We start from the raw sequence: 20,378 nt of genomic DNA, 5'->3' as shown, positions 1-20,378 counted from the left end.
GGTTTTATGGACTGATGAAAAGAGAGTGAGTCTTGATGGGCCAGATGGATGGGCCCGTGGCTGGATTGGTAAAGGGCAGAGAGCTCCAGTCCGACTCAGACGCCAGCAAGGTGGAGGTGGAGTACTGGTTTGGGCTGGTATCATCAAAGATGAGCTTGTGGGGCCTTTTCGGGTTGAGGATGGAGTCAAGCTCAACTCCCAGTCCTACTGCCAGTTTCTGGAAGACACCTTCTTCAAGCAGTGGTACAGGAAGAAGTCTGCATCCTTCAAGAAAAACATGATTTTCATGCAGGACAATGCTCCATCACACCAAGGTTATTATAGTTTTGCTTTTTTAAATTAGTTTTTATTTTATTATCGTTTTCAATTTTGCTACAAATTTCAGTTTAGTTTTAGTTAGTTTTACAAATGGTTTTGCTAGTTTTAGTTTAGTTTTTATTTTGCAAATACATTTCTATTTAGTTTTTATTTATTTAGTTTCAGTTTTAGTTTTAGTAATTATAGTTTAGCAGAGTTACCATAATGAAGTGTAGAGACCAAATCAAGGTTTTTAATTTCAGCAAAGTTTAATTAACAGATTAGAGTTTAATCTTACTAAACATCCTTAAGTGAAATAACTTGATAAACGAGCATTATTGTTTAAACCCAGGACGGTCTTACAAAACATGCATAAAGTTGGGTCTTCACCTTTGAGCAAAAAAGCTTGAGTCAAACTATGACCTATACAGGATCTATCTTAAAGAACAAAATAGATGCAACGTAAAATATAAAAGTAAAAATTATAAATTCCAGACAAACTCACTCATAACAGATGAAATATTGTTAAACAATTAAAAGCTTATTTTAATTTCTTCAGTAGTACAATGTAGGCTAGCAGTGTCTACACACTGTTTTGCTCTGTGTGTGTGTGTGTGTGTGTGTGTGTGTGTGTGTGTGTGTGTGTGTGTGTGTACATGTTTTTCTAGCCTGGTGAGGACTTCAAACTGAATGCACACAGACTCATGGGGACTCGTGTCACCGTGGGGACCTAAATTGAGGTCCCCATGGGTACAAAAGCTTATAAATCATACAGAATGAGTTCTTTTGAAAATGTAAAAATGTAGAAAGTTTCCTGTGATGGGTAGGTTTAGGGGCAGGGGCAGTGTAGGGGGATAGAATATATGGTTTGTATGGTATAAAAACCGTCTATATGGCAAGTCCCCACAAAGATAGCGCACCAGACATGTGTGTGTGCGTGCGTGCGTGCGTGCGTGTGTGTGTGTGTGTGTGTTTGTTGTGCTATAATTGTAAAGGGGACCAATGTCCTCACTTATCTAGTAAAATATTATGATAACTGATAAGTAAGGACATTTGGCTGGTCCTCACTAGTTAAAAAGGCTTATAAATCGGCCAAAACATGTTTTTATTTAAATCTATTGTTTTGCACGTTCTTGGGATGGGTAGGTTTAGGGATAGGAATTGAGTTAGGGGATTTAAAATATCATTAACCTGATATAAAATCAATGGAAGTCCATGCAATGTCCTCACTTATATAGTGAAACAAACCTGTGTGTGTGTGTGTGTGTGTCCTGGCATTCCCTACTTTGTGGGGAAATGTCTCCACACAGATAATAATATTATTAGTAGTAAATGATTATGATAACACCTTTGAGCCTGTCAATATTATGCAAACATGAAATCTCAAACGCACAGTAGGCTAGTAACGTTTATAGTTGCTGACTTTTGCGCCTGCGTCTCTCGTCTCGTAAGAAACGGCATTCTAAAACAGTGAGCTTAAAAGAAGTTCAACGTGCATCTCATTACCTTGTGTTATTTCCCCTTTCACTGCCACGGACGCATTGATTCTTTGTGAACTCCCGTTTAGGACTGGCGATGTGTTGCCTGTCTGCACGCGTCCGTCACAGGACAGCGGTTAATCTCCTCAGCTCACTTCACGCGCAGTTGCGCAATAGACACTCCCTCAACCGCCACAGTCAGATTTTCCACCACATTAAAGAGAGCTTATTAACAACGAAAACGAATATTTATTTTTGCTAATTATTATTTTATTTCAGTTAGTTTTTTAGTAAGAGTGGTTAGTTTCGTTTAGTTTTAGTTTTTTATTTATTCAGATTTTTAAATTTTATTTCAGTTTACGAAAATGTTTTTTGACCAATAGTTTTAGTCTTAGTTTCAGTTTTCGTTTACGAAAATAACCTTGCATCACACGCGTCCAAGTACTCCACAGCGTGGCTGGCAAGAAAGGGTATAAAAGGAGGAAAATCTAATGATATGGCCTCCTTGTTCACCTGATCTGAATCCCATTGAGAATCCGTGGTCCATCATCAAATGTGCGATTTACAAGGAGGGAAAACAGTACACCTCTCTGAACAGTGTCTGGGAGGCTGTGGTTGCTGCTGCATGCAATGTTGATGGTGAACAGATCAAAACACTGACAGAATCCATGGATGACAGGCTTTTGAGTGTCCTTGCAAAGAAAGGTGGCTATATTGGTCACTGATTTGTTTTTGTTTGGTTTTTGAATGTCAGAAATGTATATTTGTGAATGTTGAGATGTTATATTGGTTTCACTGGTAAAAATAAATAATTGAAATGGGTATAAATTTGTTTTTTGTTAAGTTGCCTAATAATTATGCACAGTAATAGTCACCTGCACACACAGATATCCCCCTAAAATAGCTAAAACTAAAAACTAAAACTTCCAAAAATATTCAGTTTTGATATTAATGAGTTTTTTGTGTTCATTGAGAACATGGTTGTTGTTCAATAATAAAATTAATCCTCAAAAATACAACTTGCCTAATAATTCTGCACTCCCTGTAGTTTTGGTCATATGGCACTTAAGTCCCTGGGAAGAGATCTTACTGTAAAATAGAAGGTCTCCGTGTCCTGTTGATTGGCTCTGCGTTTGGCAAGGCTGGGTTTGGCTCCCGTCCCGTCACCCGTGCCCTCCACTGATGGGGTGGCGGAGGCGTCCAGAGTTGGGTTGCAATCATCATCACAGATGCTCTCCAGAAGGTTTGAGTGTGTTGTCTTAAGTGTCTTACTGACCTGAAGGAATTTCACGGGCGTGAGATATGCGAGTGGCACAGAGGTTTGTTCAAAGATCCGCATGATAAATGAAAACAGCAATGTGAGAAATAAGCATACTGCTGCTATAAGCATCTCTGGAGGAGTGCATTAAAATAAAAAAAAGAGCAGGGCATAGAATTTACCTCATCAGTTTCCAAGGTAACAGATGCCAGCCTGGACTGAAGCTGCTGGAATCTTGTCTCAAACTCATACCTCACTTGGCCTTCTGCACTCACCTCACACACCTGTCACACACCAGATGTTTTTATTCTACACAACACTGGCTCCTCATGATGGCCACATGACCAGCACAATATTGCTTATTTTATCTTAGTAACACCTGATTTAAAGTTTAGTTTCTTAAAGGAACACTCCACCGTTTTTAGAAATAGGGCTTATTCAACTTCTTTCCTACCTTTAGATATGTGGACAAATGCATTTTTGTCTCAAATGCAAGTGCATTCATTGTTTTAGTTTGGCAGGGCACCGCTAGGTTAGCTTAGCATAATGAATGGAATCCTATGTTGCCAGCTAGCATGTCCAGAGTAAAAGTGATCACAAAAAAAGCAGATTAAGTCTAGGCGATTTCCTAGGCAGATATTGACTATATTATGGGGAAGCACAGGCGAAGCACTGCTACTTGGGCGCAGAGATATCACGCAACACATTGCGCTTGCTCAACAGCCAGAGGACGTGAAGATAAGAGCTGTGATAAGTAGCAGTGCTTCGCCTGTGCTTCCCCATAAAATAGTCCCAAGTCAATATCTGCCTAGGAAATCGCCTAGTCTTAATCTGCATCGCTATTTGTACTCGTCGTGAATACAAAGGCTACAAGAAGTAATAAGGTGGGTTTTTTCTTTTTTGGATCACTTTTACTATGGCAACATAGGAATCTATTCATTATGCTAAGCTAAGCTAGCGGTGCCCTGCCAAACTAAAACAATGCATGCACTGAGACAAAAATGCATTTGCCCACATATCTGGTGGAGTGTTCCTTTAATATATTATATTACCAAAGCAAAGGATTTTGAAGGGTTTCATTCATTCAAGAGTTAGTGAAAGCCGCACTAAAACATATAGTCATTCCCATGCGTTACCTGGTCTCCTTCATGGGGCTGGTACTGAAAGCGGAAGGGCAGACAAAATGCTGTGTTGTGAGCCTGAAGCAGAGCATCTCTATCCTGGCTCTGGTTGAGTCCAGTCACTGCTGTGTCTAGTTGCTGAAGGCCATTTTTCATATTCTGGAGGGCTCGGTTTCTGTTGGAGAGATATCCGCGTATGACCCGGGACACAGACAGGTGGTACCCCAGATCTGTACACTGCATTCAACATCAGCCAGATTGCAAGACACAAACAAAAAGAGGAAAATACAGTCATTGTTTGAGCAAACATGAATGTTCTGATTCACGCTCACTGACTAAACCTGCTGCGATGTTTTTGACGACACATATTCTACAATGTGCCTCAGGCAATGGGATTTACAAATCATGTGACATATTTCAAAGCTGACTTGAGAACTGAAGATAACAGTGCTACAAAAGATGCACACAAGCTATCAAAAAGTAGAACAATAGTGAAGTCATTGAAACTATGAAATAATACAAATGGAAGTGTGGTAATTATCTAGTGACTTCATGAGGTGTTAAATTTATAGGCCCTAAGCTTTTAAGCATAAATCTTTAGATCAAAAGCTGTTAAAGACCATGAGAAACATAAATCAGTCAAGTGTGTACATACTTTTTTTAACTGGTAGTGTAGACGTTCTCTAGTGTCTAGTGTTTCTCTAGTGTTCTCTCAATGGATACATTCTGCATACCGTAAATACATTAGACAGAATGGTCTGTGCTATTTTTTGGTAAGAGGTCAATTCAAAATGAAAAGGGAACTAATACAACCACGTCTTAAAGGGTGTCTAGACAGATGGTAATGGGACAGCAGTGTGTTAGACTCACATCAATCAGAGTGCAAATGTCTTGTAGATAGTACTTATTCATGGAGGCATTGGCTGCTGCCAAGTTGAGCAAGTAGTCGTTACGAGCTTTAGTGCACTTCAGCTGAGTTTCCTGTACCTTCCCTTGTCTCTGTAAAGAACACACATGTACAGTGGAAACTGGGGGGTTAAAGATAATGTGAGATCTTGCTCTTCCTGTGCCATCTTCACAGAGCAAAGCTCCGGATGTTACATTTTCACAAACCACCGCTTTTACCTTCTCCATCAGTCTCTCCATTTTTTTCATAGAGCTGCGCCTTTGCCCCCCTGATTGGCTGAGCCCGAGGTCAGATGACTTGCCCGTCTGTTTCTCCTCCAGTCGCGTGGCCTCTTTGAGCTTCCCTTCAGCAGCCAGACAGTCGATGTGATACTGGTGATAAGTTTTCAAAGCCTGTAAGAGATGTACAGAAAATAAAAAAATACAGATTGTTGTCACTCATTTTCCAGTAATATCTAAACATCTTTATAACAAGGTCAACTTACTTGAGAAAGAAAATAGTGTAACTTAAGATTGTTTTTTTTATTTAATAATAATAATAACAATAATAATAAATCATCCATGTTCAATTTTTTTTATTGATTTAAATGTAATAATCAAGATATTTTAAGTTTATTGTTAGATTCATGAGTAAAACAAGATAACATAATATCTTGTGTTATTCATGGCCATAAAAATGCAGTTATTGTTTTTAACATAATAAGCCAGACATTTGAAGGTTATTGTTAGATCTATAGATAAAAATAGATTTTATTAGAAAATTATAATAATTATTATTTTTACTCCATGGGCAAATCTTTTTGTATTATTTAACATAATAAGCCATGGCCCGGTTTCACAGACAGGTCTTAGATTAAGCCAGGATTAAGCCTTAGTTCAATTAGGTTATTAGGACATTTAAGTAGCTTTTATAAAAGAGTCTTAGAAAAAAATTATAATCTTGAGACAAAACAATGGCACGGGCATATTTTAAGATATGCCAGTGCAAGTTTCTGTCAGTTAAAACAGCTCAAGCTCTAAAAGCACACAAATATGCATTTTAGTCTGAGACTAGGCTTAAACCTTGTCTATGAAACCAGGGGTATATATTTTAAGCTTAATGTTTGATTTATAAATAAAAGAAGATTTAAAAAAACTGCTTGCCAATGTGACAGTCAGTTAGGTCCCATTTTACACACTCTTATGAAGCCCTATTTTTATTTTTATGATCAAGCTTAGCGCATTTATTTTCAGAGACATTAAATACCTTCTAAGACTGCAAAAAGACATGCGTGCAAACAAAAAAATATCACAGAGCCAAGACACTTGTGGTAGGCAAGCTGTTTGTCTACTGGAGGGTAGAGAGCACACAGCTGCTGTCAGACAAGGTCAGTAGGCTTGATCTTGCAGCTCTGACCCCAAGCACAGCTAGAAAAAGTAGCTCTGTAAAGCAGGGGGGAAGCACATGGGCTTTTTGGGCTACAGGATAGACCAAAATGCACTAAGGTCTATAGAAAGACATGCAGACACATTTGATCGTGAATGCATGAGCGAATATGTGCATCATGTGGTATTTAGTAAAGTTTAATCATGCTGTCTTTGGCCGCAGTGAGATTATGTAATTCAAAGCTGATGCCATTTGGACTTTATTTCAGTTCACTAGAGCATGCTGCTCAGTGTAAATTTAGCATTTTCACAGCAAAACAGCCTATGACCTACCGTCTGCATCTCTGTGGTGACTTTCAAGAGCTCATCCTGCATCTGGAGTCCCACCTCCTTGCTCTGAAACAGAGAATAGGAGTCAGTGTGTCAAATAAGGAAGATTCTTTTGGCTGTGTTTCGTGTGGGAGTGTTTCTTGTCAGGAAACGAGAAAGAGGGAAAAATTAGATGTCGTAGCTGGTAATATAGTGGGGACTCTGTACCCGCTTTGCCAGGCGGTGTGTGTCCTCTATGCAGTGTGAGAGCCGCTGCGTGAGTGTGTTGCCACAGAGCTCACTCAGTGAACTGTGATCTCTACTCTCCTGTCTGGTCTGGGTCAGCAGAACAGACCAGCACTGAGCCACCGACAGGTCTAACTGCTCCTTCCTACCAAAAGACAGGAGCAGAGAGATGGTTAAAGTCGCAATCTAAAAGAACTAGCAATAGACCTTTGCATCCATATTGTGACGTACTTCAGTGTGAAACGAAGTATGTCTCAATATGTGAAATACTAAAAAAAGTATGCCGGGAAAGCAGGAACTTGGTTCTATCAGTGGCTTGATGATTGAATGAAGGCAGCTCTGAATGTGAGCTTGCAGTTGATTGTTAGAAATGAGCAGTTTTAGATGGACTAATGATTGGAGTAGTCTGCTATACAGACAGAAGTCATATCAATGGATTATTACAAATAATAACAAAAGTAAAGTCTGGAATTTTTGGTTACTAATTTTCATACTGAATGGCTTTTTTTGTTTGAAAATACTAATGTGCCTAAGGCTTCTGCACAGTAATGCATATATTTATATATAGAATGCATTCTTGAGTTTAAAAATGCAGCGGAGTAGTCGTAAAAACACACCGCACAACGCAGGGGTCTGATGGTAAAACACAGAAATAACATCAAGAGGTTACAAATGATACACAGTTATTTAAGATATGGCGTAATGGTCAAAGTCGTCCATAAAGCGCACGTTTACATGGGAACACAATTAAACAAACAGTCAGTATTGAGTAGCTCACATTTTAGACACAATATTGCCAGTTACTTTTGCCATGCCAAAGAAAATATTTCAGAACGAAGCTGCAGCCTTTACACATCTCAGAGCAACAACACAGTAGTGGTGTTCCTGAGTGGATCAGTGTTCTGGAAAAAAATGGTGAGAACGATTCAATGACTCACTCACACATTTACTTATTTGGTTACTCAATGAAATGGTGTGTTTGAAAAAATAACTGCATGAATGCTTCATAGACTCACTCATACGAACAGCCACTCTATCCATCTATCCATCTATCATCTATCTATCTATCTATCTATCTATCTATCCATCCATCCATCCATCCATCCATCCATCCATCCATCCATCCATCCATCCATCCATCCATCCATCCATCCATCCGGGCTGTAAAATCGAATTTTGAATATTTGTCAAATTTAAAATAAAAATTAACATTCAAATGCAAAAACGGTGCTTTTCTATTGTAGGTGTGCTTCAGGCAACATTATTAGTGGCACACGAGATGGGATGATAACTTAAGATTGGTTTCATTTGAATGTTTTTTCTTAGCTAGTTCTATCTAGTTTCTTATCTAGTTGAACCCACTTTATGCGGTGCTACTGTATTGTTCCTTTAAACATTGCACAAACAGGGAACCTCAATACGGAAAAGATCTTGTTTGCGTCAAATCCGTTACCCAAGCGGTTCATACAGAACATATTCTGTGCTGCTTTTCTAAGTAAACCGACTAGACAGACCTTTGCACTCACATCTCTCACAAGAGCCGCATGTTTAAAAAGCCGTGAAAAGTTGAAAGAAGTTCAACAAGTTCAACTCTTGAGACTTTATGGGGGGGGTTTCCATTCCACTGCTTCTCATGTTTTTAAACGCAAAAAAGTATATGATTGGCACTTCGGCTCTTTGTTTTAAACTATGTCTGTGATACAGTTTTGGTCATAATTATTTATGCAATTTACAAAATTATATTTGATTTATAAATGCTAGTTTAAACATTATGCACTTTTTTTTGTAAAGGCAGTAATGTTATTTGCTCATTACGCTCTTTTATGGCCCCGGGAGATAAGCCAAAAGCGCTATCCCACTAACTGAAATTACGCCTTTTAAATGTGATTATATAATTAAAATATTAGTAATATTCAAGTATACATTTTTATTTAGTTTTTGACAGCCCTACCAACAATCCATCCATCCATTCATCTACCCGTCAGTGCTAAAAGTGGGTACCTCTTGGTTTTCACTGTGAACTTCTCACTGAGTTTCTCCAAAGAACGGGCATATTCTGCCTCAATCTCCCCCCGTCTGCGCAGGTACTCGCTTAGATCCTGCAGCTGCTGTGTCTTGACCTCCAGCTGCGCATCTAGGATTTTTAGCTGCTCTGATAGCTGACCACGCACCTCTGAGCAAAGATATAGAAGGGAAAGAAAACATTTATGGATGGTTTTCAGCACAAAAAGAGGTATGAACTAATGATTTTATATCCCCCCCTGCACTAGTGGCTCTGGGCTGGAGCTCAAAGATGATTGGATGAGGGAAGACAGCATACCTAATACTGCCTATAAATACATCACAGTGCAGGCCTGCATCTCACACATAAACCACATATTACATTTTGTGAAGTACATTAGTCTGTACCACCTAGGCACTTGAAAGAAAGAGAGCATGAGATCAAATTGATTTCCTTTACCTTTAATTTGAGTCTCATACTCCGCCAGACTCCCCTTTTCCTTTCTCAGTTTTCCATGTGACGTCATGGCCTCCTTTGGTGGTGTAGCGCTCCTGTTGACTTGTTCACAGTGGCTCACAGTTTGGGATGATCATGCACAGGTTTTGTTCCTCTTCACGAAGAAAACACTCTAATTCCGGACTGGCGTTTTTATTTAGCAAAATTATTTATATTTCCATTATAGACAGACGTGTCATGTTCAGTCTTGAGTTCATACTGGTCTACTAAAGAAAAACCTTTTCACTCTCTTCGGTTTTTTCAATCCTCAGCAGAAACGGAACAGGCAAGTCTCTGTGTGCATGTGTATGTTTGTGAACACGGAGGGTGTTCCAATCCAAGCAATTCTCTCTCAGCACTGAGCTTGTGCATTTAAAGATTTGTTTTTAGAGCAGAGAACGTTGCAGGGGCCTGATAGTTAACCAGTTCTGTTTCCTGAGACAGTGGTTAAATGTGATTGTCCTTGCCTGGAAGAGACCGTGAGAGAGAGAGACAGAAGGAAGAGAAGTTTGGTGAGAAGGTGTGACAAATATACAAGAGAGAAACAAACCATAAATGGAATACGGAAGTAAATACAATAAGAGAGAGGCATGAGAGGAAGAGAGATACAGAAAAACGTTACTTCAAGTTCAATATGACGTGTCACGGGCACTTCCAGAAGACGAAAATGGTTAAGCAAAAAGAACACACCTGCCCACATCCTGTTTGTCTTCTATAGAGTGTGTGATTCAAAAAGAATCTCACATGAACACATCCTGTCAATCCTAAGATAAGTATCCACACATTTTAGAAGGTTTTTCTACTTAAGTTTTAAAGTACTGGATCTCAATGTCAACCCAACAGAGTGCCAAAAAACATTTATTTTTGTACAATGCATCCTGTCCATGTTGGCACCTGCCTAATCTGGCGGTTTCCACCAAAGACAGATCAGTTTGCATCAAAAAGCCTTTGAAATCAACAACAAACATTATAGGAACTGTTTTCTTCTTCTTTTTTTGGAAGCCTGTTTTTTTGGCTATCCTAACTACGAACAATTATGTGGTTAGTTGCATTTTATTTTTTGCATTTAGCATCTTGAATGCTGTGTGCAATCTCATCAGACAAACCCGTGACCTACTTTTCGGTCGCGACCCTCCAGCTGAGAACCACTAATCTAAAGCTTGAGCTAATAACTCAAATTAAAAGGCCTTAAACACATCAGATTTTTTTTAGAAGATCTGACATAGCTCTGACTCGGGCTAAGACAAGCTACGTGACTGAATGTTTGCTGTAGGATGGCAGCCTGAACTGCGCAGGGGTTCCTGTGAGTTGCGCCAGTGATGGCCGTTGGTCTTACGAGAGGGTGGAGGGACCTGAGTCATCATGGCTCTCGGCACAAACACACACAGTCATAGTCAGACCAGGGAGTGCAGCTCCAACACTGTGCATTAAGAATTTAGAGTACCACACATCACTGTGAATTTCTTTACATGTAACCTGAGAAACGTAAAAAGAACAGTTCGGCACATTTTGAGTAAATGTACATACCTTTAAAAAATGGGCCTTCTAAGATTTGAAGTAATTTGTCTCATTTATGTATTTAGATGTGTTGGTGTGCATTGGTGTTTTTGCAAACTTCTTTGTAAGCCAAACTGTTTGAAGTACCCTTTGAGATTTTAAGTTAATATTTAATTTCCATGTTCGCAGTTCTCCGATGTCGTTAATGGTCGCATGACACACACGTAAACGTAAAATATTTCATCTTTTTTAGCAAATGTTTTACTTTGATTTTTCACTTTGACTTTTTTTTATTGTATATTTTTATCATTTAATAAATTATTAGCTTTTCATTACAAATCATTACAAATGTTTCAAAGTAAATCCTAAACCACTTCTTTTTTTAGCCCTATCACATGAGCACAAAGCGTTTTTTTTATGTAACAATGGCAAAAAATATATAAATAAATATTGCACTTTACCCATAATTCAAATAGTATAATATTATTTATAGGCAACGCATTTCTTCATCAACTGATTCCATGTAAAAGGCAAATCATGCACTCTCAGTCATTGAGCGGTCATGACAGTCTGCTCTTCACTTCCTCCATCTCAGTGTTTAGAGGTCAAAAGCCTAAGCCAGCCAATCAGAGCTCAGCAGAGACTTCATTATGATAATGCTATTATTGATTCACAAGAGTTGAATCGGATTTGTGCACAATGGGGTTGAATTCTATTGCATTAGTGTATGCCAGCACTGCCAAATGCCAGTGATTTTTTGATATATGCCCTTGGCAGTGGTTTCTCAATTTTGCAACATTTTAAATAGTTAACTCTAATCTGATATTTCACGCAAAAAAATTCAAGGCTGCATTTCTATATATATATTTTAAAAAAACTAAATAAAACAAACATGGTGTCGTCCAGTCATCAGATTGTAAATTGTACATAGTTATTCACAATTGAGCAAATCTATTATATAGGCCTTTATGCAGGGACATAGCTGGGGTATCCAGGGCCCCAATGCAGGTTGTTACAGTGGGCCCCCTTGAAATCTGTCAGCTACACATAAGTAAGAATATATATTGATCCAGAAGTGGAATGCCTGTGTGAAACCACTCCGGTGTCCTGACTGAGTGAATGTGCCTGTTTAAACTTGATCTGTCTGCTGGTATTGAGTTAAAGAAACTGAGGGGAATTGGAGATCCATGGGATCAATCCTGTTTTACGCTCCCAGTGGAGGCTGGGAAGAAGCTGAGCTCTGGTCTTATCTCTCAGAGCAGAGGACCACAGGGACCCCGCACACATAGACACACACACCGCTGTGCTCTCTCATTGCCATGGAGTGATGCTCCTGCCCCCCAGACAAAGGCATAAATATTAAAGGCTGAATGTAATGATCACTCAATATTTATCTTAAGGGATAGCTCGCATAATATGAATGATTAAATACATTTACACTCATTCTAAATCGTTCTTTCCGAATGTCTATGCTTTGCTTTTTTGTAAGTGGTAACCATGGTTGTCAAATATGACTTTCAAGGCACATTTTGCCTTGACAGATAGACAACTTACACAAAGCTACAGTATGGCTTCAAAAGACTTTGCTAATAGAATATGAGGTGCATAGACTAGTTTAATGGTCCTCGTTTGTTTTTATGTTTTTATGTAATCATCTGACCTCCACTTTGACAACATGGAAAAGGGCAGATTCAACAATCTGCCGAATATCTCATTTTGTATTCCAAGGGAAAAAAGCATGATGGTGGTGAGAATCATTAGTTACGATGCAAAACTCTGTACTGTCACTTTTGATCAATTGAATAGTAATTCACGTGAATAAAAAGCATTCATTTTTCTCAAAAATTCTATGACCATAAAAACTGAAAGGTTGTGGACATATAAAAGAAACAGTTAAAGTTAACTATATATGGTACATGCACTTTTACAAGCTGATTGTATGGAAATGTGTGTTGGCAGTGCCTGTACACAACCATCCTATAATGATAAAAATCCATCCAATGTTTTTTTTTCAATCTCCTTATATGTTTTCCCCTGTCTCAAATCAAGCTGTTCGACCATGTGACGTCACACGGTCAGATGCCCCGCCCACGATTGTTGATTGACAGCAGCGTTTCACCTCAGACTCGCTCTGAGCGAGCTCTGTCATCATCATCACAGTCCACCATTGTTGATGCGCTGGAGCAGAATAGCGTATAAGCGATTGTAGTGTTTTGTTCTTGGGTGTAATAATGAACACAGCAGTCATTCTGATGTTCCTAAAGCCGAACCGCTGTAACAATATGTCAATGAACTAACATATACATCAGTAAACACATAGCATTAGTATCTCACTAAGCTAACATTACCCTGCCAGTACATAAAGACAGATCAAAGTGACATTACATTAATCAACCATTCAGAAACGTCCTATTTAGCCTTAATTGTTCAATTTCGTTGGAGCTGTCATCTTTTTCCGGGACCTACTCCGGTTAAAATTGATAAAGTTGCACAGATGTGTCCTCAAAGACTTTCTTTCGCCTCTACAGTCAAAGGCAACAGCTCCACGTGCCGGCCAACAGAACAGAGGGGCGGGGTCATTTGTCATTTTAAGCCGTTTGCACTGAAATGGCTTGGTGAAAACAGAGCTGTAAATGAGTGTTTTCTTACAATACTAATGAGAATTTTTAATTAAAGTATATTACAAAGTTTTCATTTAGACACTAAAGAATCATATTAGCTTGTACAAAAATGGCATTATATTCCCAGCAGAACTGGGAAAAACGCTTTCCTGCACCATATTCAAGTCACACTATGAAGTGAAAGCCATGCCCATAACATTAAACACCACTCAAAATGGAAACAACAAACTGACATGTCTAATTACACAACAGTAAACCACAAAATCATACCTACACAACAGTACAGAAACTCATGTGATGTGACCAGTGATAATGCATACCACATCCGTCACACAGTTAATCTTCCCACTCATGATCTCGTGAAGCTACAAATGAGTATTGTAGTAAATTATATCAAATGCACCAAGCACCAATAAAGTGAGCATAATTCTGAACATACATGTTATGGATTATAATAAAGTGCATTTCTGCAAAAGCAATTTGCGAATATGGCCTGAGACTAATAAGTTAATTGATATGCCTTGTTCTGATGGCAGCCATTAGGGACGATACATCATAATTTTCATAAATGAGATCTTTAGAATCTCAATGGTTTCTCCTAGTCGGCAATGTGATTAAAGGGATAGTTCACCCAAAAAATGTTAATTCTGTCATGAATTACTCACGCTCATGTCATTCCTAACCTGTAAGACCTTGGTTCTTCTTCGGAACACAAATTAAGATCTTACTTAAGATCTTTCTGACCCCTCCATAGATCTTTATAGACCCCTGTGCTGATGGAGCGCTGCAGGGTATTTACACAGCGTAGGAGATTGTCACAGAAGAGAAGAAATTTCTCTTAGTTATATTTAAGTTATTTTTGTTTGTATTTTGTGCACAAAGAGTACTCATCGCTTCATAACATTAAGGTTGAATCACTGGAGTCACATAGACTATTTTAACAATGTTTTTACTATCTTTTTGGACCTTTTAGCCAGCTATCTATGGAGTCAGAGAGCTCTCGGATTTCATCAGAAATATTTTAATTTTGTTCCGAAGATGAACGAAGGTCTTACAGGTTTGGAACAACATGAGGGTGAGCAATTAATGACAGAATTTTCATTTTTGGGTGAACTCCTTTCTCCTATTATTTTCTGAGGAAAGGGTCCACCCAGTAAACACAGAACGTTCCCCTAACATCCCCATATTGTTGCCGTTTGTTTTGTTTTTTTTTTGAGGGGGGGGGGGGCAAATAAGAACATTCTGGGAACATTCTCTATTGGTTGTGTTTTTGTACGGACGTCATCCATCTTCCATGGCGCTTATGATGCGGGAGTGCTGGATGATTACTGATTACTCTATAGGGTAAATGATATCAGAGTAAAGAGGTTAGGGAAACGTTCCTGGAACATTCTGGGAAGGTTAGGGGAACATTCTCCAAACCAACTGGGAACTTTCTATTTACCAAACGAAAAAAATTCCTGGCAAACCAATAGAGAACCAATAGAGTTCCCAGATGTATGTTCTGGGAACCAGAAACTAACATTCCCAGAATGTTCTGGAAACCAAAAATTATTATCTGGCAGTAATCCCATTTGGAGATTCAGAAGAGACCACTGCAATATGTTCCCATCCACCTATTTTTATGCACATTTTGGGATATCACAAAAAAAAAAAAAAAAAAAACTGGATGGAAATGCTAAGATGCGTAAAAAAAAACATTAAAAAAGTGTGCTCAATTGAGACGCATTTATTTTCTTATCTGATAAGAAGACATATACAATGGAAACACTTTACTGAATAAATCCCTCTATAAAACAGTGGATGAAACTGGATAACTGGACTAACTAGTATAAAAAAAATCCATATTTAACACGCTACAAAGTAAAATATCTAGCTTCTGGCTGAACTATTTATTTATGAACTTACATATTCTAGAAATTCAGCTTTTCGACAAAATGTAGCGCCTCTCACAGTTCAAAACTCTTACGCTACGCTATGTGCAACATCCTCGTCGGGACAGTTGTGCTTTATTTGTAATTTTAATACGGAAGACGGTCTGTATTTTTATTTTAAGAAACCTATTGAATCACTTCAGAAGGTCTTTATTAACCCCCAAAGCATGTGGATTACTTTTATAATGGATGTACACACTTTTTGGGGCTTCAAATTTTGGGCATTCACTGCCATTATGAAGCTTGGAAGAGCCAGGACATACTCCGATTGTATTCATACGAAAGAAGAATGTCAAATATACCTAGGATGACTTAAGAGTGAGTAAGTAAGGGGGGTAATTTTCATTTTTGGGTGAACTATCCTTTTAAAGCTAAATTTTCAGCATTATTACTCCAGTCTTCAGTCTCACATGATCCTTCAGAAATCATACTAACATGCTGATTTACTGCTAAAGATACATTTCTTATTATCATCAATGCTGAAAACATGTTGCTTAATATTTTTGTTGAACATCTCAGATGAAGAGAATGTTCATAAGAACAACATTTATTTGGAATAGAAATGTTTTGTAAAACTTACAGTAAAACTGAAAAAGTTTTTTCTAGACACAATGGATAGATAGCAGAGCTTTGATGGACAGCTCAGAGCAGTAAATGTAGGAGCTGAGTAGAGTTCATGCTGAGATGAGACTGCTTATCTGACAATCACGATTCCCTTTCCTGCAGTGTCGCTCCTTTTCAGCATGTGTACATAAAAATACACACGGACACACACACACACACACACACACACACACACACACACACACACACACACACACACACAGTCTCTCTAATCCCAAATTAAGAAGCTCGAGTCACTGTATTCTTTCCTGCATTTCCTTTGAAGTCTGACATTGTGATGTTCTTTTTGGGTACAGGTCAAGGAAGACAAATATCTCATCTCCCTCCATTTCATCCTTGCTTATCTGCCAAGTTTTACCTCTGAAGACACACACATCTATCCTTCAATCGGCCTTTCTAGGGAGCATCTGTCCCAACTACAAATCAGCATTTAAAGTTCTTCCCAAAATAACGACTGTCATTGTTTACTCATCCTTACATTGTTCTGAACCTGTATAATTTCCATTATTCAATGGAACACAAAAGGAGAAGTTTAGCAGAATTATGATACTTCTCTTTTCCATTAAATGAAAGTGAATAATACCCAGAGACAGTCAAAGTCAACAAAAAATGGCAAAAAAGCGGTCCATATGACTCATGTGTCTTATAAGACATATCGTACAATCGCTTGTGTGAAAAACAGACAGAAATACAAGTCATTATTTAGCTCTCAAAACACCCGCATGTCATTTCAGTTTGTCTTTCTTCCGTGGAACACAAAAGAAAATAATTAGAAAAGTGCTTTTTTTAAGGCCATACAATCCAGAGCTATTTTCGACCCCATTAATTTTGATGGCATGGACAAGAGATTCATCCAAATATCTTGTTTTGTGTTCTGCAGAAGAAAGTAAATCACACAGGTTTGGAATGACATGAGGGTGAACAGATAGAAGTATAATTTTAAGATGAATTTTCTGTCTACATGAATTTCATTCATGTACATGTAGGTTTGACACCAGTGATGCAAAATGTAACTGGGCCTTGTGTGTCTTGTAACAAGTTGTGACGGAAAATTTGAATATGAATATAAGACTTGAATATTTGTATGTGTTTAATATTTGAATATTTAAATCCCATAACTGAGATTTGAGAGCGAGGGTTGCGTGGATTTTATCAAAAGGCTCTCATGATGTTATGACTTTAGCGCACAAGTCATATGGACTACTTTTATGATATGTTTATAGTTTAAATAGACTTGATGTCTAAAAACCCCTGGTCATTATTTTATTTCACTGTGTAGAAAAGGGCAGAACACTCTGCCAAACATCTCCTTACGTGACAGAAGAAAAACATCATACAGGTTTGAAACAACATGAGGGTGACTAAACAATGGCAGAATTTTCATTTCAAGGTGTACTATCTCTTTAAGGTTGATATGAAGTGATTTGAAATGAAAGGCAAGAGGAAGAGAAAGAGAGAGAGAGGCAGACAGGGAAACCCTCAGCCAAATGACAACACCACAGAGGTAGAGGAGGTGAGAGAGGGGATGTGATGAGGTGGAAGCTTGAAGCAAAGAGGTGGGACAGACTGCCTGATAACAATCAATGCTGCTGAGACACCCTGAAAGAGGAAGCAGCCCGTCAGTTAGTGTCTTTCTCTCGCTGTGTGGCATTCATGCGCACAACCATGTATGCAAAAGAACGAAGCTTATGCGTGGACGCGTTCGGACGGATCTGCCAAAAACACACAATCATCCTATTGAGGGGATAATGCATGCAACTACGAAATACTCGCTGTCATACACACAAAAACGTGTCAGTGAGCCTCCACTGCGTGTGTGAGGAGATGGAGGGAGAACATACAAGCAGTCATGCTGAGTGGAATACACAGTGAACATAGTCATCAATAATAAAGAAAGCCCATGTCTCACCTCATTCTCCTAGGTTCTGTCTCTCGCTGGACACTGCGTTTGAGTCACACAGATTTCATGCAGCCAGCTTGATTTCACCCCCTCTGACACATTCTACACACGACTCTATCTTTCTCTCTTTCTTTCTCTCTCTCTCTCAGGAGTGCATTCAAAATAAGGTGGAAGCGCGCATACACACACACAAACACACAGGCATGCAAGCTAGAAAACAGCTCCCCTTCTTTGGTTCACACACACATGCATGCACACCACACCACGCGCGCATGCTGAAACACAGCCCCTCGCTCTCTCTCTGTCTCTCTCTCTCTCTGTCTCCTCCGCTCTCAGGCAATCAGAGAGAATGTCATAACCGAAGCCACGCCCTCTTCGCCCCCCTCCCCGCAGGCTTACTATAAATACAGGGATGGATATGAATATGCTGTCTTGTTCTCTTTCCCCCCTCCCGTTTTGTTCCATCTCTCATTCCTAATATTCCCTCTCTGTGGCCATGAAATGCTTCTCTTATGACCTTGCATTGTGCTCGCGGACTACTAGCCCCCCTTTCTCTGCACACAAACACAAGTACAGTCATGAATCTATTTAATGCTCTTGCAGATGAGCTATAAAACTGATGCTTATGCCAATCCAAAAGGGAATGAATGGGTAAGCGCAATAGCTGGGCGATAAACAAACAATGGCCGTCGCGTAGCCTACACACACACACATGCATACACCTGCTGCTGGAACTGTAATGGCCGGTTTACACAGAATGGCTTTTTTCCGCTACGCTATGCTGTTTTGTTATTTTTATATGTACATGCACCGTCTAACTTTTTTTAAACGTCATTTCCCATCTACTGCGCAGCGTCTCGTTTTCAAATGCAACACGTTGAGTGTGAGCGTTCAGCACGCGTGTGCAGTCATGTGCTAATGACTTATCTGTAGCAGGGGCGAGGCTACATAAGGGCCAGGGTGGCACTGGCCCACTCAGATTGACGGCTGGCCCACCCAATCAGAACAGACAAAAAAAAAAAAAAAAAAATTGTGATAGCAGAAAATAATATGCCTATGTGACAACACAAATCACTTAAACACGTACAAAAAGTTTCATTAAAAAATAGATCTGTCAAATATGCTAATAACGCGTTAATGCAAATTCATTTTAACAGGACTAAATTTATTAACGCAGCGCGCATTTTCTGTTTGATCCGTGGCATAGCCCGTAGTTGGAAAAAGTGAGAGCAGTCAGACGCAGCAGCAAACATTAATAGGGAAAGAAAAGGGTTGACATTAATATTCTAAACCAAAAGTGCAGTTATTGCCTACATAAGCTACCACATAGCCTAAGCTACCACATTTTTTGTTTAACTTTTATTAGACTTCAGAAAGAAAAGTGCGTTTTTTTCACTGAGCACATTCTCTGCAGTCTGAGCGCGATGCACTGCAGCTCACTCTCGCTCATGTCTGAGGTAAATCATTAACATCATCACCGCTTACAGTACACCTGTTTTATTGAACTAAATACATTACAATCGGCTAAAACGAATGCACAGGTTACTTCCCTGAACAAGCGCGCTCCCGAGTCCATGTTCTTCACACTGTCCACGTAAATCGCGGCCCAGTTCGGCGTGCACACGCAAAATACCCAAAATACCGGCAGTTCAATAGGGAGCGCGCGTCTCTTAAAGGGGCCGCACTATATTCCTACTCGTGGAGTATGGACCTCCTCCAGGTATGGTGTGGATCTGGTGCGCTCACTGGTACACATTACCAATTTTTCATACGAACTGTGCCCTGCTCTGAATTAAACTGCCAGTGTAAAGACTCCCTTTATATTCTTAAAATGAGAAAAATCACTGCTTACTCTTAATTTTTAAGTTTAGGCTTAAGAGACATGAACAATTTCTTAAATAAACATCTATGACCTTTGATACGTCTAATCTTCATGCTGTATTGATTATTATTGAATAAGTATGGTTTCACTAATAATAAATGTACATTTGCATAAAGCATGCATAGCATACTCATGTTGATTAGAGTATTAAAAACTTAATTTTAGATTTACAATTGCTAAAAATGTGCGATTAAATTGCGATTAATCACGAGTTAACTCATGACAATCATGCGATTAATAGCGATTAAATATTTTAATCGATTGACAGCCCTATTAAAAAATAATTACTGTAGAGCGAAAACATTTTCATATAACTGACTTATTGCAGCAGCCAATCAATAAGCTTAGTAGTAATGTTTAGCCAATCGCGTATTGTTGAGGGGATGGGAAGATAAGTTTACGTCTGCTAGTGAAAATAAACTTTTAACACGGGCCACGGTGCA

General features: G+C 38.9%; 1 protein-coding gene across 3 annotated transcripts in view; it reads right to left on the bottom strand.

Moving 5' to 3' along the window:
• arhgap4b (Rho GTPase activating protein 4b) overlaps positions 1–18,365 on the bottom strand; it is a 37,034-nt gene extending 18,669 nt beyond the window's left edge. For all 3 annotated transcript variants that reach the window (XM_067446473.1, XM_067446474.1, XM_067446476.1), the window contains exons 1-10: positions 18,063–18,365; positions 9,442–9,944; positions 8,982–9,153; positions 6,963–7,125; positions 6,759–6,821; positions 5,280–5,453; positions 5,025–5,153; positions 4,170–4,391; positions 3,216–3,317; positions 2,866–3,051 (exon numbers count right to left, since the gene is read on the bottom strand). In XM_067446473.1, the coding sequence (XP_067302574.1) occupies positions 2,866–3,051; positions 3,216–3,317; positions 4,170–4,391; positions 5,025–5,153; positions 5,280–5,453; positions 6,759–6,821; positions 6,963–7,125; positions 8,982–9,153; positions 9,442–9,508 (1,278 nt within the window). In that variant the 5' untranslated portion in view covers positions 9,509–9,944; positions 18,063–18,365. The remainder of the gene's footprint in view (positions 1–2,865; positions 3,052–3,215; positions 3,318–4,169; positions 4,392–5,024; positions 5,154–5,279; positions 5,454–6,758; positions 6,822–6,962; positions 7,126–8,981; positions 9,154–9,441; positions 9,945–18,062) is intronic.
• Between the last annotated feature and the right edge of the window lie 2,013 nt (positions 18,366–20,378).

The sequence above is a fragment of the Pseudorasbora parva genome, chromosome 6, assembly GCF_024679245.1.
Source record: "Pseudorasbora parva isolate DD20220531a chromosome 6, ASM2467924v1, whole genome shotgun sequence".
Classification (NCBI taxonomy): domain Eukaryota; kingdom Metazoa; phylum Chordata; class Actinopteri; order Cypriniformes; family Gobionidae; genus Pseudorasbora; species Pseudorasbora parva.
This window is presented reverse-complemented; position numbering and strand designations above follow the sequence as displayed.